We start from the raw sequence: 14,608 nt of genomic DNA on the forward strand, positions 1-14,608 counted from the left end.
TTTCTGTCCACACAAGAGAGGAAGCAGCTTTGACACTGATCAGCTGTTATTTCAATCTATGCTGTCATTGCCAGCACATGAATAAAGAGATGCTTGTTGTGCAAGAACATGGACACAAAAATTTGATGGAACACATGAAATTCTAGTGTCCTTATCTCCTATAAAGGAAAGGCCCAAAGCAGCATCAGACAACTTCACTGTTATTTAAGCAGATGTTGGACTAGGTAATTTCTAAATGTCCTTGCCATCTTAAAAAAATTCTATATTCAGGGAAATGAGAGGCTGGAACCAGAAGTTCACTAAAATACTTCCACAGATGAAAGCCTTTCCTTAAGAAGGACATGAGTCCTTACAATCCAGAAGAATGTCTCCAACTTTAGTCATCAAGAAGACATACCAGTTTATCTAGTTAAGCCCAAACAAAAGGCATATGGGTCCCCTTACTTAATTTGAAATCAAATTTAAATTGATAAGGAACAGTTCAAAACTAAACCAAAATAATTAAGTCAGTCCAAACCAAAAATCTCTGAAGTACTTGCACTCTTTAAAACCAAAAAATTCAGAAGACCTCAGTTCTTTTAAATTTTGAGATTGTTGTATGAGGAAAATGCATAAATGTTAAAACAAACAGATTCGTGTTACACTTCATGGTTTGATATACCTTCAGCTGGTAACATTTACACATGACTTCACCATCCAAGCTTCTACAAGAATTATTTAGCTCTTTATTCATCTGAGAGAGAAATCAACACAGTTCGGCCACAAACTTCCTACATTTCACCAATTTAGTCAACTGACAAGGAAAAAAAATAAAACCAGGAAACGAGCATGCTAACTATTGAAAGGAGCACTTGGCCATAGTGGTGTGGGCAGTACACTCTGAATACATTTTCCCTTTTAAAGGCACAACCCCAAAAATATTCTAATTATGGCCGGCTCCCAAACCTGTAAAAACTGGTTCTACTGGTCATATGAGTAAACTTCAACTTACCTATGGCCTGTACATCATCTTTTTGCTTCTGGAACCTTGCCCTTTCCCTTGATACTTTACTTTTGTTTCCTGGGGTGTTTTGTTTAGGTGTAATATTGTCCTCCTGAATTTGGGGGTAGAGAGGGAAAATAAAGAACATAATAACTATGGTAAAATGAACAGCAAAAGATATTCCCAATTTTTCAACTAGCATAAAATGAAGTAGTATAGTGACTAAGAGTGTCAGTGTTTAAATACAGGCAATCGACATACCTGTATCTGAGGGCAAGTGACATAATTCATCTGAGAGTTCAAATGAAAGCTACTCAGCAAATTATTAATCTCAGAATGGACAAGCACTCTGTCCTCACAACAAACCAAAAATCTAGTTTCTCTATAGGATCCCAGAAATAATGACAAAAATAAGAAGATAACATCTCAAGTATGATCCCTTTCACCAGCAATTACTTAAAGAGAAATTGTGGAATATACGCCAACTGCCCTCAAAATAAAAAAAGCACAATGTCAACCTTGTATTTCAAATGATCTGAAAACTCAGATAAATGGAAGAACTTCATAAGACTATGCTAATATGTCCTCATCTGGGATTAAAAATGCTTTTACTTACAAGATTTGCAGATGCCCTCTTTGGAGGTCGCCCTCGCCGTCTGCTTGCGGGACTGAAGATAAATGTGGGTGGTTCATCAGGAAAAAAATAGGAGAAGTTTTGTTCTGCTAGATTGTATTTTTCAACTGATGTTGCCTTGATAAGAAAGATGAAAATATATATTCAGAGTGAAATTCTTACCTTTTTATAAATATGAGATAATTAATTCAAATATAAGCTAATTATTCAATCATTAATTTCTAAAACAAGACAACAGGAGTAACCATATCCACAATTGCTTAACTGAGGATAAGAAATAAAGCTCTGAAATAGTGTAAGTGAAGAGTTAATCTATCAAGTGGATAATAATGTATGTAGCACATCTGAAACTAGAATTTTGCTTCATTGAGCAAGATGTTTCTTTATATGCCTTTTAGCAAACACAGTTGGGCAGTGTCTCCCTAGCAAGGTACTGAAGTGTGTCAAGAATAAATTTTGACAGATATCAGCAGAAATGTAACTTATTGAAGAATTACATAATTCTGTATTACACAGGTACTTATTTCTGGAGGAAGATTGTTCCAGACTGTCAGAGTTTCTTTTCAAATCTACTTTCTCAATCTGATAACTTCAGTATATATGCCCTTATTAAACAATACAGATGAGGATACAAAGGAGACATTCCAAATAGGACATGTTCACATAACTGAAATGCAAGGCAATCAGCAAGAGGACAAGAAGACATTCCACAGAAAGCCCAAATAAAGACAAGATGACAAATACACATATACAGAATATAACAGTTTTCCTGAGGCTCCAGAAAGCATCACTAATAGAGCACTAGTCCTTAATGTGGTAAAGTGAGCTGGGTCAAAATGACCACTAACAAGCCCTAACAAGCACTAACAAGGAATGGGGGTGTTTATCCCTTTCAGCTCTATTTTCTTCCATTTCCATTTCTTTAGAAGAGACAGTCTCTAGAGTTACAAATTTATTTAGAAATTTATTGCCTTTGTTATTTTCCTCCACTTTCAGAGGCAAGACTCTCATCTCTCCTAGCCCTCCTGTGCAGACTGAGCAGTTACACAGCTGTATGAGAAAACAACAGACACAAAAAAAACCCCAAAACCTGCCACCTTCTAAAAACAAGAAGATAGCAAGGATTTCAGAGTCAAGGCTGCAATACACAGTGAAGGAGTTCAGGATCTCTTGTGGTAGTGCAAGCAAGGGAAACTGCTGCCTTGTGGGAAAAGCCGTTCAAATTCTCAGACATGCAGTGCCCACTAGGATGTGAACTTCTGTCTGAGTTGTACTAAGTGTCACCATATATCTAAGACTACAAAAACATGCACAGTCAACATCCAAGAACTTATCAAAAACCCATTCTAGCTACCTAAACTCACTTGTCTCATTGAAGATCTGGAGAAAAAATTCAATCTATTATAAAACATTTTCCAGCTCAAAGCATTAGAACAGAATAACACTGCTTTACTATACCAACACAGAAACAGTTCATTTTTGACTTAGAAATACCAGCTGCATACCTTGAAGAATGAAAACAATTCATGTGCTAGACTAATCAAAAGTATATTATGTTTCAACAAATAAATTTTTTCTAGGTAAATGTTCTTTTTTATTTTGAGGATTCTTTGAAACTAGTAGCCAAAGAAGAAATTAAAGAACTGTGCTTCAGAAAAACTGCTTGTAAACAAAATTGTAGAAGTCAAAAACAAAAAGTTCAAGTATTCACCTTTTATTTTGGAAAAGTATATTATACTTAAATTTGACGCAGTTTTTAAAAGGAGCAGCTAATAGAGAAGAGCAAAAACTACTAAATAGTGTCAATATTCTATCCAATAAATTATTTCTTCTTGCTTACCTTAGCTTTAATTACTCCATCATGTGGTTCACAGTGTTGTTTCAGAAAAAGTTTAAGTCTATCACGAGAAAAGAGATGTTTCCTCCGGCTGCATTAGAAAAGAAAGGTAGGATTATCAACTAACATCTTTAACTAGTGTTTAAGTACAGTCAAAAGTATGTGCAAGAATACATGTGATGGACCACATGATTAATCTTTTTCTAATTTTCTTCAATATAAATAACACCCTTACTATTGTAATTAACAACCATTCTTTGAAACCCCAACTAAATAAAAATTTTCCTTATGAATAAAACAAAACCCAAGTAGTACATAACAGTTGCTTTATGCATCTGCAATTTTTATTTTGAAGATTCTGTTATGTCCTCTTTTATAAACACCTTTTTGATCCATGGTAGATCCTCCCAACACTTCTTAAAATAAAACTCAAGTCTGATTGTTTCAGGAGAAAGGGAGGACAAACAAACAGGGACAGCAGGAAAGCATTCACATCTCTCAAGAAGGGAAGCAAGCCACAAGTGACAAGGAGAATTCACACACTACTCAGTCAAGCTAGGCCACTTCCTTCTAGAGGACAATGTGCACTCTACTGGCTCCTGGCATTCCCAGGAACCTGCATTACTTCACAGGAAGGAAAAACCTTCACTACACAGGAGGAGTTAATGAAAAAACAAATCCTGATTCGTGCTGGAACTAAATGATTTGTCATCACACAAATTGAAGTTTGTTTACAGCACGCAGTTTATATAAATTTTTATGTACAATCTACTCTAAACATATATTTTAACTAAATTTGAGACAAATTTGTTATTTAAGAAGCAAACCCCCTACACCTTTCTACTTTAAATTAACCTGATTGCCAATGTCTGTTTCAACATTTCAAACCAGCAATGCTACCAGAGTGCTCACAATGTCAATAGTTCATTATTATCATTATTAGAGTTCTCAAACTTTTTTCCACCTACTCCATCAATCACAGCAGTAGCCAAGGTATCAGAAGACACAGTGTTACAAAATGTGGAATATTAAAAATATTGTTAAGAAAGGATGTTCTTTGATGTTTGATCTTCACATACTTTCAAGCCTAATCAACACAACGGGAAATTTAATGCATGAATTGATTGTTAGCTATTATAAACGATATCCAGGTGTAAGAAAAATAAATTACTTTTTGGTAGAACTGCCTTGTTAAGGCAGACCTGGGGACAGGTTAACAAAGCTCAGGAAGAAGAATGCCCACTGACAGTGGATACAAAGAATGCAGAATTTAGGGGTCACAAAGACACCTAGCAGAATTCCCAAGGTAAGGAAACCAAACAAGCAATTACCAAATCAGCTCCAACTGGGTAAAAGGTAATTCTGCAGGGGCAAATCTGCAGCCACCAACTCAGGACCATTGGCACAAGAAACTCACTGACTCAAAAGAGAAAGACTGAGGATGTGGACTAATTACCATAAAATGAAGTAATTAATCAATTAATTGGAATAATTAACCAACAGAAAATAGAATACTAATTAGTAAGAGAAGTATGTAACTTGTAGCCAATGAACAGTAATTCTTTTGCTTGCTAAAATGTGCTTGACTTATGGAATACCACTGATCACCTAGGCTTGCACATCTCTCAAATAAATCATCAGTGTCTCTACGAGCGTCTAATTATTGGTTTGTTGCACACTGGGTAACTAATCTGATCTTTGCAGACAACAACAGCAGATCTCATCTGTGCACCAATGAAATCAGAAACCTGCAAGGAGCTGGTACCTGTGTTAAAGCTGGCAAAGCTTGGAATCCTTTATAAAGAAGGCCTGCATTACAGCATTTTGTTCCAGTACTTTTAATTAACAGATTTAACATTGTTTCAAGATGCCATTTTATATCAAAAGCATCTTACACAACTCACAGTTACAAAGAACAATTTTAATTTCCACTAATTTTTACCTTAGTTGAGATGCTTTAACAATAACAGGTTCATATAGGTGTTTTTTAATAGGTTGGACTTTGTATTTGAACAAAGAAGGATCAATTATGGCTTTCTTCTCCCTAGGAAAAAAAAGTTTTAAAAATTAGAAGATTACATTCACTTATCATCACCCTCATATTTTGCACACTTAATATATTTATATGCCTACACAACGGACCTCTTAAAATAACCCAGTTTGTAACTTCCACCAGTAGCAAAAAGGGTCTATTAATTTGTGCCAACTTTCCTGCTACTATATTTAAACCTGCATTAAAACAGTTCCTGCAAGAACAGGAAGAACAACGAGGGATGTTTTCTGAGCAAGGAAATGGGAGATAAGAAGGGAAAGAAGGAAGAGACAAGTAATGACATATCCCTATACTTCAGAAAATTGTCTCCTTAATGCTCTCAGTACTCATGATGGCAACAGGAAGACAGGAAAAAGGAGAAAAAAGATTATGAGAAAGAGTCCAAAAGACAGAAATAAATAAAATTAATAAAAACAGTAGCCCTTGATCTACCAACTGCATTGCAAAACATAAAAAACTACCTAAAATATTTTTCAAAAATAACACATTGGAAAAAAACAAACCAGATACTTTACTAACCACATAAAATAACAGAAATCATAAGGCATGTATCTACATAAAGAATGCATCTACACTTCAAATTAAATTCTTATCAGGTTACATGCTTTATTAGCCAAAGCACACTTCCCTTTTGCAGGTATTGCTACAGAGAACTAGATTTCCCCCCTCCTGGAAAATACTTCTTCAGTTTTAACATAACATTAATTGTTTTGATAGACCTATTCCTAGGTGGATAACACTCAGGTCTGGTGTGCTACAAAAATTCACTTGTTTACAAGAAAGGGAAGGGTTTGCCATAGACAATATACTAGAAGAAGAGTAGTGAATTTACAGACAGACTTCATGAAAAGAGCTAAACTACTAAGACCCTATTTAAGTCATATTGCATTTTTGCATTAAAACAGCAGAACTAACTTCTCTTGAGGTCACAATTTGTAATCAAGAGTTGTACTGCTCTATCAGAAAGAATTCAGTCATCATCTTTTTTCATCAAGAAAGAAAGTTGAATGCAGATGAATTAGGAGATTTAAAACTATGCATTTCACCATTGTCAGTCCTTCCAGCATTTACAAAATGCTTCACTTGCTATTCTTTAGCATTGTGAAAACCATGTACAAGATGTTGAGAACTGTACTTTACAATGCTGCTGAAAATAAAATTTGCTACAATTCTTGTTTTTCCCCACTAACTTAGTGAAACAGAAATACAAGAAATATTAACATTCCAATGTCTAATAAATACATTAATTAATAGAGATTAAAAGAAAATGTACTTAATTCACCATTACTATCATTTCAGATGAGAATAATTTGCAAAGTTCTAAAGAGAAAAATAGTTTACAAGCATAGTTTATCAGCATGGTTAATAATAAGTGGACTGACAAAAAAAAGAAGACAGACTTGGAAACAGCAATACATCTACTAGACCTATAGATAGCTGCTGTGACATGCATGCAGTGCCTTGCATGATACTGCATGCACATCACAGTTGAAGTCAAATGTTGAGTCACTTGGACCAAACACAGTCTAAGAAATATAACAGAAAAAAAGCTCACCCAGCCATACATATTAGCAAAACAGAGATCAACTGTAATCCAGTATATCTCCACTGGCAAGATTTTAACATCTCTACATAAATTTGCTAAAAGAGGCTTCATATTCTGGTCATACCATGATTTGGTTTTCCATGACCATCTCCAGTGTCAAGACAGGAAAGCTAAAGTAATGAAGGCTGTCCCTAGGAATTTCTGCACAGTATGAATGACAAGCTTGCACCTCATCACACACCACTGGGTTTCCAGTCCTTTAGTCTAGCAAGCTAAAGAATGACCCAAACAGAAAATGTTCAGATACAAAATAAAAGGCATCAGAGTACCAATATTAAAACAAAAGCATATCATCTTATTTATACATTTTTAATAGATTCCAAGCTTTATTACTGCAATCAAATTTAGGGCCCAAAGAATAATCCAGTTTTCAACTCTTTGTCGTTAATCTTTACTTTTTAGTTTAAGTAAATCTTTCTTGACTTCAGTGGATCATATATAATAGTCCAAATGTAATTTCAAACACACTACGTTTTTTCTGCTTAGTTTCTGAGTTTTCAGCTATTATCCCAAGAAGTAAACATATTCCTGATATCCTCCTCTAAATTTATAGTAAAAATTTTGCTTAGTACAAAAGAGGAAGAAAAAGGTCATTTAATACATATAGAATGCTTTAATAATTATATAAATTATCTAGCAGCTTTAGCATAAAACTATTATTATTTTTGGTAGTACTTTATTTTGTAAGGCACTATATAAAACACACTAGAGTTAGCAAGGGTTAGACCCATTTCACAGCAGAGATCCCTTACAAAAAAATCTTCGAAGCACAGCTCTAACAGACAACCAAACCCAAAGGAAAAAATACAAGAGTATTTTGTAATTCAGTAGGTAAAAACCACAACTGACTCACCCATACTACACTAATTTCTACTGCACTGAAGTGAATGGGGTGAGTACTCATGTCAGAATCCTGGATTTTTCATAAGGTTATACTGAACCACTGACAGGTAATAATCTCATCAAGCCTTCAATTACTTTGGCAAGGGGACCACATGACCTGAGTATGAATGTCTTCTTACACTACTGCTATGCTACATTCTGACAGCACCAGTAACCTCTGAAACCTTAGAGCCATAGAACCCTTAAGGCTGGAAAAGGCCTCTGGGTCCAACTGCCAACCTGGCACCACCGTGTTCATCACTAAACTGCATTTTCAAGTGCCACATCCGCACAGCCTTCTGAACACTTCCAGGGATGCTGATTTCATGGCATCCCTGGGCAGCCTGTTCTAATGCCTGATGTTTCAGTGGAGAAGTTTTTCCTATTATCCAATATAAACCTCCCCTGGCACAATTTGAGGCCATTTCCTCTCATCCTGTCACTTGCTACCCGGGAGAAGAGACCAACCTCCACCTCTCTACACCCTTGTCTCAGGTGGCTGCAGGAGTGCTGAAGTCTCTTTCAAGCCTCCTTTACTCCTTGCTAAACAAACCCTGCTCCCTCAATCCTGTCCTTCTCAATTACCTTCTCCAGGACACCTATCCACCATCTGGGTCTGAGTCCTGCCACAGCTACCTGTACCTTACTGTATTAACAGAAGTAGAAAAAGTGCACAGAAAAATACTGAGAGTTAGAGGATCCAGAACGCTGTCCTGCAGTGATAAGACCACTGTCCCACTTTTTCAGAAAGAGGCAGTGGCTTTTCTTTGCTTTGACTAAATATGGGAATGGAAAAACCCCCCTTGAAGAATGCTAGCTAAATAACACAATTTATGGTCTTGTCATGCTCCAGTGCAAACCTTACACAGAGGAAACCTGTCAGTAAACTGATCCCCTAGCGAGGCTGCCTCTGCCCATCTTTGAAGGCTGCCACTGACAAGCAACTCTGTACCAAACAATAATAAGAACTGTCCATTTGGAATTGCAAATATTTCCTGCAACTGAAATAAAATTTCAACAACAAAACAGAGAAACCTGAAGACTGTTAAGAAAAACACCCTAGGGACAAGACCACAGCACTTTGCAAGAAAATCCTGACTTCTAGCATTTTGGTGAAGATTTTAAGGTGTCTTTGATCCAAGTACTTTGGTCTTTCCTTATAATATAAAGAGGACTATTACCCATCATCATTATTTTTGGATTCAAGCAGTGGAGGAATGAGAGTGGAAGAAAGGAAAGGTAAGAATTGAAGATGAAAAGAGACTTACTGTACTGAAGATATTATATAGTTTTAATGACAAGCTATGCCCACATTTTGACATATCCAGTTCATAATTATTTTCTCCAAATAAAGTTTAAAAACTCATCTGAAAATGGTAAAAGGCCTGGATGGTGAGGTTCCACTGACAGTATCTCCAAAAACTGTTACCTCTTATAGCCCAAAATTTGCAGAAACAATTAGCCCTTCTCCAAAATTAATCTTCAATTCAAACTGAACAAACACCCAAATTTACACCAATTTACTGTCATAGACCAGCCAGCAAACCAAGAATATTTTTTCTAGTATTTCTGATGATGCTTGATGATTCACACTACTCACAGCCCTGGCAAAAAGAATGCCATGAATAATTAAGTTGCAGCTGAATTGTACACATTTGGCAGCAAAAGCCCCTCAACCTCCAGGCTGCTGCTGAGTGCTAAAGCCAACACTAGAGTTCATCCTTACCTTTAGAAGTCTAGCAGTTTAAGGTATGAATACTGCTGTTCAATGTGACCACTATCCTACAGTACCAAAGGCTGCCAGGTTACAGTATAAATGTTTTAAGTATTTATAAGATTGCTACCTTTTGCTTTGTAACCCAGGCCTTAGAAAGCAGGCTGTTTTTTTCAGGGAAAATAAGAGCATCATAGCCTCTTTCTTCCTATACCACTCCAACTTTTACTGCAGAACACAACAGAAAAGGTCAGCAGGAATATTTGTACAGACTACATGGCTATTTCTGCCCCATACAGACAGGACGAGCAGGGTCACAGAAAGGCTGAGATCTCTAATGACATCTATTTTCAGTTAAGATTCTCTAGCCTTACAGATTCTTTAGGAAAAATATTTGCAGATGGCCCATCAATCTGTGCTGTGCTCCCCTCCCCCTGCCTCACAAACACCCTGAGCATCTGCTGTACCATTGTTTCACAGCACTGCAGCTTTGCACAAAGGCTGGGTCTCAAAACCTGGACATTTGTGTGCAGGCTGAGGCAGAACTGCCCTGCACATATCAACTTGACATTGGTCCCAAGGTGACTAACATCCATACTCTCCACATGCAAGTCTCTCCATAAACAGCCAAGTACAGAAAGATTAGGGCTGCAAAACAATGCCATTCAGTTGAGTGGGATTTCTTATTGTTAGGAGCAATGGTATAAAGAATTTTATATGCCAGCATGCAAAAATTCACAACGATGCTTTACTTACAGACAGGTTTTGTACATACAGCAAATAATACTTTTCAAGTCTGCATATAACCAGAATATATCTAGCAAATAACTTACTGCACTCTCACATTTGTTATCAACAGACTCACTTAAAACTTACAGTAAGCATTTTAAAGCTACAAGAGGTTTGCAATTTAACTTGCAAACATTAGTTATATGTCACAGAACACTGCTTCAAAAGCCTGTATAGTCTCACAAGAATTCCTCTTCTAAGAAAAAGAAATTAGTTTCCCTCCCTTCTCTGCACTGTCAAAATAACTCATCAATGTGGGGAGAACCACAGAGTGACTGAGAGTTCAAGACTTAGTCTTACCACCAGCTTTACATGCATGGAAGTGACAGCACCGTAACAGGATCAACAGTCAGCTCCTACAGTCAGATCCTACAGTCAGCATGCTTGCTTAATTCCAAGAATAACCTGCTTTTAAACATCACATGCCTTTCGGAATACTTAAAAAGCTTTCAGTTTTTCAAATACGTAGAACATCTTCATGAACAACTTAGACACTGCCTTCAAGAGACAGCAAAGAAATTTGACAATTATTTATGCCATGTTATTTTCTCAACCAAGTGAGGAGCTCCACCCTAGTTATTCTAGGCATGTCAGGACATGACTCCATGAAGCAATCAACAAGATTAACTTCTGCATCTATGTGACATCCTCAAGTCAGTAACAGTTCATGCAGTCTGTATATTGCTAGATCCTAGATCAGGGCCCACTTCAAACCCACCTCCTTTCATCATCATGCCTATGAAGCAAAGAAGTCTTTCTTCTCATTATATTGCTAGGATAGGCTCAATTACTGCACAGTAAAGGGGTACTCCAAACTAAACAACACAGTTACAGCTATGAAGCTCTAATATTCAATGTTATTAGGCTACTCCAGCCCAAAGAATGTTCCTCAATGCAAAACACACAGTTTCACTGCACCTACATCACCATCAAATTCACCAAATACAATGATATATTTACAGACACAAGCACAATGAAGAAAGCTTACTATGTTTTTGGTTTTTTGGACACAAACACAACAAGTCTCTGGGAAGACTTTTCAGAGAGTTCCAGTAAAAGCATGCCCTCTTGTTACAAAGTAATCCCAACTCTGAGCCCCATGATGGAAGTGAAGTGATACCAGACTGCAGAAATGCAGAACATGCTGCACTCTCTGCTATAGCAGCACAAATTTCCCATCACAAAGACTACCAAGAGGTACATACAGCTCTTCCATCATCTCTCAGCAAAAACACCCATTGCAAAGAGATAAACAATGATTAATCTGTAGGTATTCCACTTCTCAGAATATAGTTTTCTGGTGCCATAACCAGCTCCTCTGAAGGTTCAGCTCATCACCTTCAGCTGTCTGAATGCTCACAATCCATGCAGACCAAATAATTTGTTTCAGTAAGACTCTGCCCCATCTGTCTTTAGTCTCATTTTCACCCAGCCAGGATGACATAGAGTAAAGCATCATGTACCCGTTTTGTGCAGAGCTATTGTGCGTTTCTGAGTCATCACTGTCGCTGATGACAATTGTGTCCCCATCAGCACTGCTGGTGTGGCCATTCGCCATTCCATTGTGATGGGCTGGAGCTATGACTTCCAAAACTTTACACTGCAACCTGAAATAAAACACAGACATTTATTAATGCCAAAAGTCTTTCACTAGTACAAGGAGCCTAAAATTGTAGCAGATGTTATTTTAAGAATGCATAGATAACTGAACATTGTACTGTCCACTAATTAAGTAACTAAGATCCTTGAGCTGAAATACTACGTAAAATATTAATTTCCTAAGTGCCATCTAATAAACAGTACACAGCCATCAGCTTCACTTCTCAGTGAAAAGTTGAAAACTTTTGATTTGAAAACAAATCAAGTTGCTTGCGGCTGTGAGGTTTTTTTCAGTTCTTGTTAAAATAAACTAAAAAGTTAATTTAATGTGTTACTTTAAAACTAGACGACAAAAATTCTACGTTATTTTCATAGCAGTCTAAGAAAAGCAAAAGATTTTCAGATGCCAAAGTATTTTTTCTTGTAAGAGATCATTTTCTACTACTGTTGATGACCTAAATAAACAAGGCTGAAATGATCATTATGCATCTAATCTTAATAATGGCCCATTTATCTGCTGACACATATTAGGGCTCCATCTGGCATGCACACAATTGACAAAACAAGTCTCTTCCTTTGCTATCCTGAATGCTAGTTATAAAAGGGAGAATTAACTACATATCAAAAAGTATAATTAATCAACACTTCATGCTGGGCAACTGCACTATAGCTGGTTCTTAACTACAAACTTTCAGCCCTTTCTACAATTCCACGGTTCCCATTCTTTGGCTTAACATCCAAAAGCCTTGTCTGAGTCATGAATATTAACTGCTGTACTCAATGGGCATTGTCACATTCTACCACTAAAAGCTCAAAGCATGGGGTAAAAGAACATATAATAATTTTCTTCTCCAAGCACTCCTACTAGAAATATACAAAATGAAGAATACATTAAGTCCTGGGCTTGAATTAGTGGTGTCACACTTAGGCTAAAACCAAACAAACTTCACAAAATCCATGACAAACAGATTGTAGATGTTCTGTCTGAACTGAATACTGGCAAAAAGGAAGCAATGTCAAAATACTTCTTTAACACGTCTTTCTGCAAGCAGACAGTACTACCCAAAACTTGCACACACTGGGAAGACTGGAGGTGGGGAAGGGGAAAGAAAAGATAGTGGTAGCCAGAGAAAACCCCAAAGAATGAAAATAACATAATAACATTAAAATATCCTAGGTAGAATTCTTGTGACATTACCAAGGATCAGTAATGCAGTTAGACCCTACAGCTGCTCTCTCCAACAGGAAGGGAGCTCCATGATGCTCCAGCAGGTTATTAAAAAATATATGAAATTATTTTATTTTTTAAAAACCAACAAAACTATTAAAATCCTTATATACTCCTAAAGACAACAATATGACCAATGCTTACAGTATCCATGGGGACACCAGAGCTGCTTGCACACAGAGGCAGCCTGAGCCCACCTGGACTTGCTGGCTACAGGCACACAGCCATTCCAATGCAGCCTATCTCATTTCCAAAGCTGGCTGGTCTGGGACTGGAAGACATGTCTTCCCAGAGAGTGGAGACCAAGCTTGTTAACTACAAAGAATCTAAATAGACTCAGTATAAAGAACCAAGAGTGTCCAAGTATAATGGAGGTAGAATCTGGTGACTGTTCACAAAGTCAACCCAAGTCCAACAGGCTTATTAAGGTCTGGCACAGCACCAGACTCTGAGTCCTCTAAGAAATGTCTACTATTAGGAAGTTGGTTTTCCAATATTTGGAACATCACAGTCACCCCTTTATACTATATAATATGGACCCAATTACATAACAGAATGTGTATTATTAGGGTTTTTTTTTTAATACAACAAAGATCACCTCCTAAAAAAAGACTTCTCAGTAGAACTAGTTTTGTTTCAGATTATAAAGTCTATTTCCTAGTGAGTCCAATCCCAATTGAGACTCCCAGTCTGCGATGGCCAAGGGGACGCTCCCCGCACGCTGCTGCTGTTACCGCGCTCCCCGCTGGAGGGCGCGGCTCCCCCCGCGGCCCCGCGGACAAAGGCCCCGGCGCACGCACGGCCGCCCGCCCTCGGCACAAAAACACCGCGGCATTCCAGTCACCCAGGAGCTTTCCAACCTGCGGTCTACCTGCTATCCATCGGGCAGCCCCGCCATTCACGGGGCGCCGCATCTCCTCCTCTACGAATGGAAGTTACATATTCTATACGCTGGATTCAGTGAGCAGCAAAATCCCCAATACAGCTGCATTCCACCCCCGCCCCCTTCCCCTTTATTTTTCAGCAGGAAGAATGACTAACAGATTAAGCTATCTCAGAAAGGAAGTGATACTCCATCTTCTATGCCATTCAAATCATTACCAGAAACCTTTGGGGAAGGAATCAAGTGAAACACATTACCTGGTGCAATAAAAGCACAGTCCTGTGCAATTTAATGCTTACTGATAGACAGGAGATTAAAGACAGTGATGCAACCGTTCCTTCTGGCATTAAAGAAATCATCTATGAAGGATTTTTTTTTTTTTTAGCTTTCATGGCTAATAG

General features: G+C 37.5%; 1 protein-coding gene across 5 annotated transcripts in view; it reads right to left on the reverse strand.

Moving 5' to 3' along the window:
• Positions 1 to 14,608, reverse strand: part of BAZ1A (bromodomain adjacent to zinc finger domain 1A) — a 65,307-nt gene that overhangs the window by 32,005 nt on the left and 18,694 nt on the right. For all 5 annotated transcript variants that reach the window (XM_079310209.1, XM_079310211.1, XM_079310208.1 and 2 more), the window contains 5 exons: positions 11,961 to 12,104; positions 5,396 to 5,497; positions 3,457 to 3,544; positions 1,599 to 1,733; positions 992 to 1,094 (listed from right to left, as the gene is read on the reverse strand). In XM_079310209.1, coding sequence (XP_079166335.1) covers positions 992 to 1,094; positions 1,599 to 1,733; positions 3,457 to 3,544; positions 5,396 to 5,497; positions 11,961 to 12,104 — 572 coding nt within the window. The remainder of the gene's footprint in view (positions 1 to 991; positions 1,095 to 1,598; positions 1,734 to 3,456; positions 3,545 to 5,395; positions 5,498 to 11,960; positions 12,105 to 14,608) is intronic.

The sequence above is a fragment of the Erithacus rubecula genome (assembly GCF_903797595.1).
Source record: "Erithacus rubecula genome assembly, chromosome: 6".
In the NCBI taxonomy this organism is placed as follows: Eukaryota; Metazoa; Chordata; class Aves; order Passeriformes; family Muscicapidae; genus Erithacus; species Erithacus rubecula.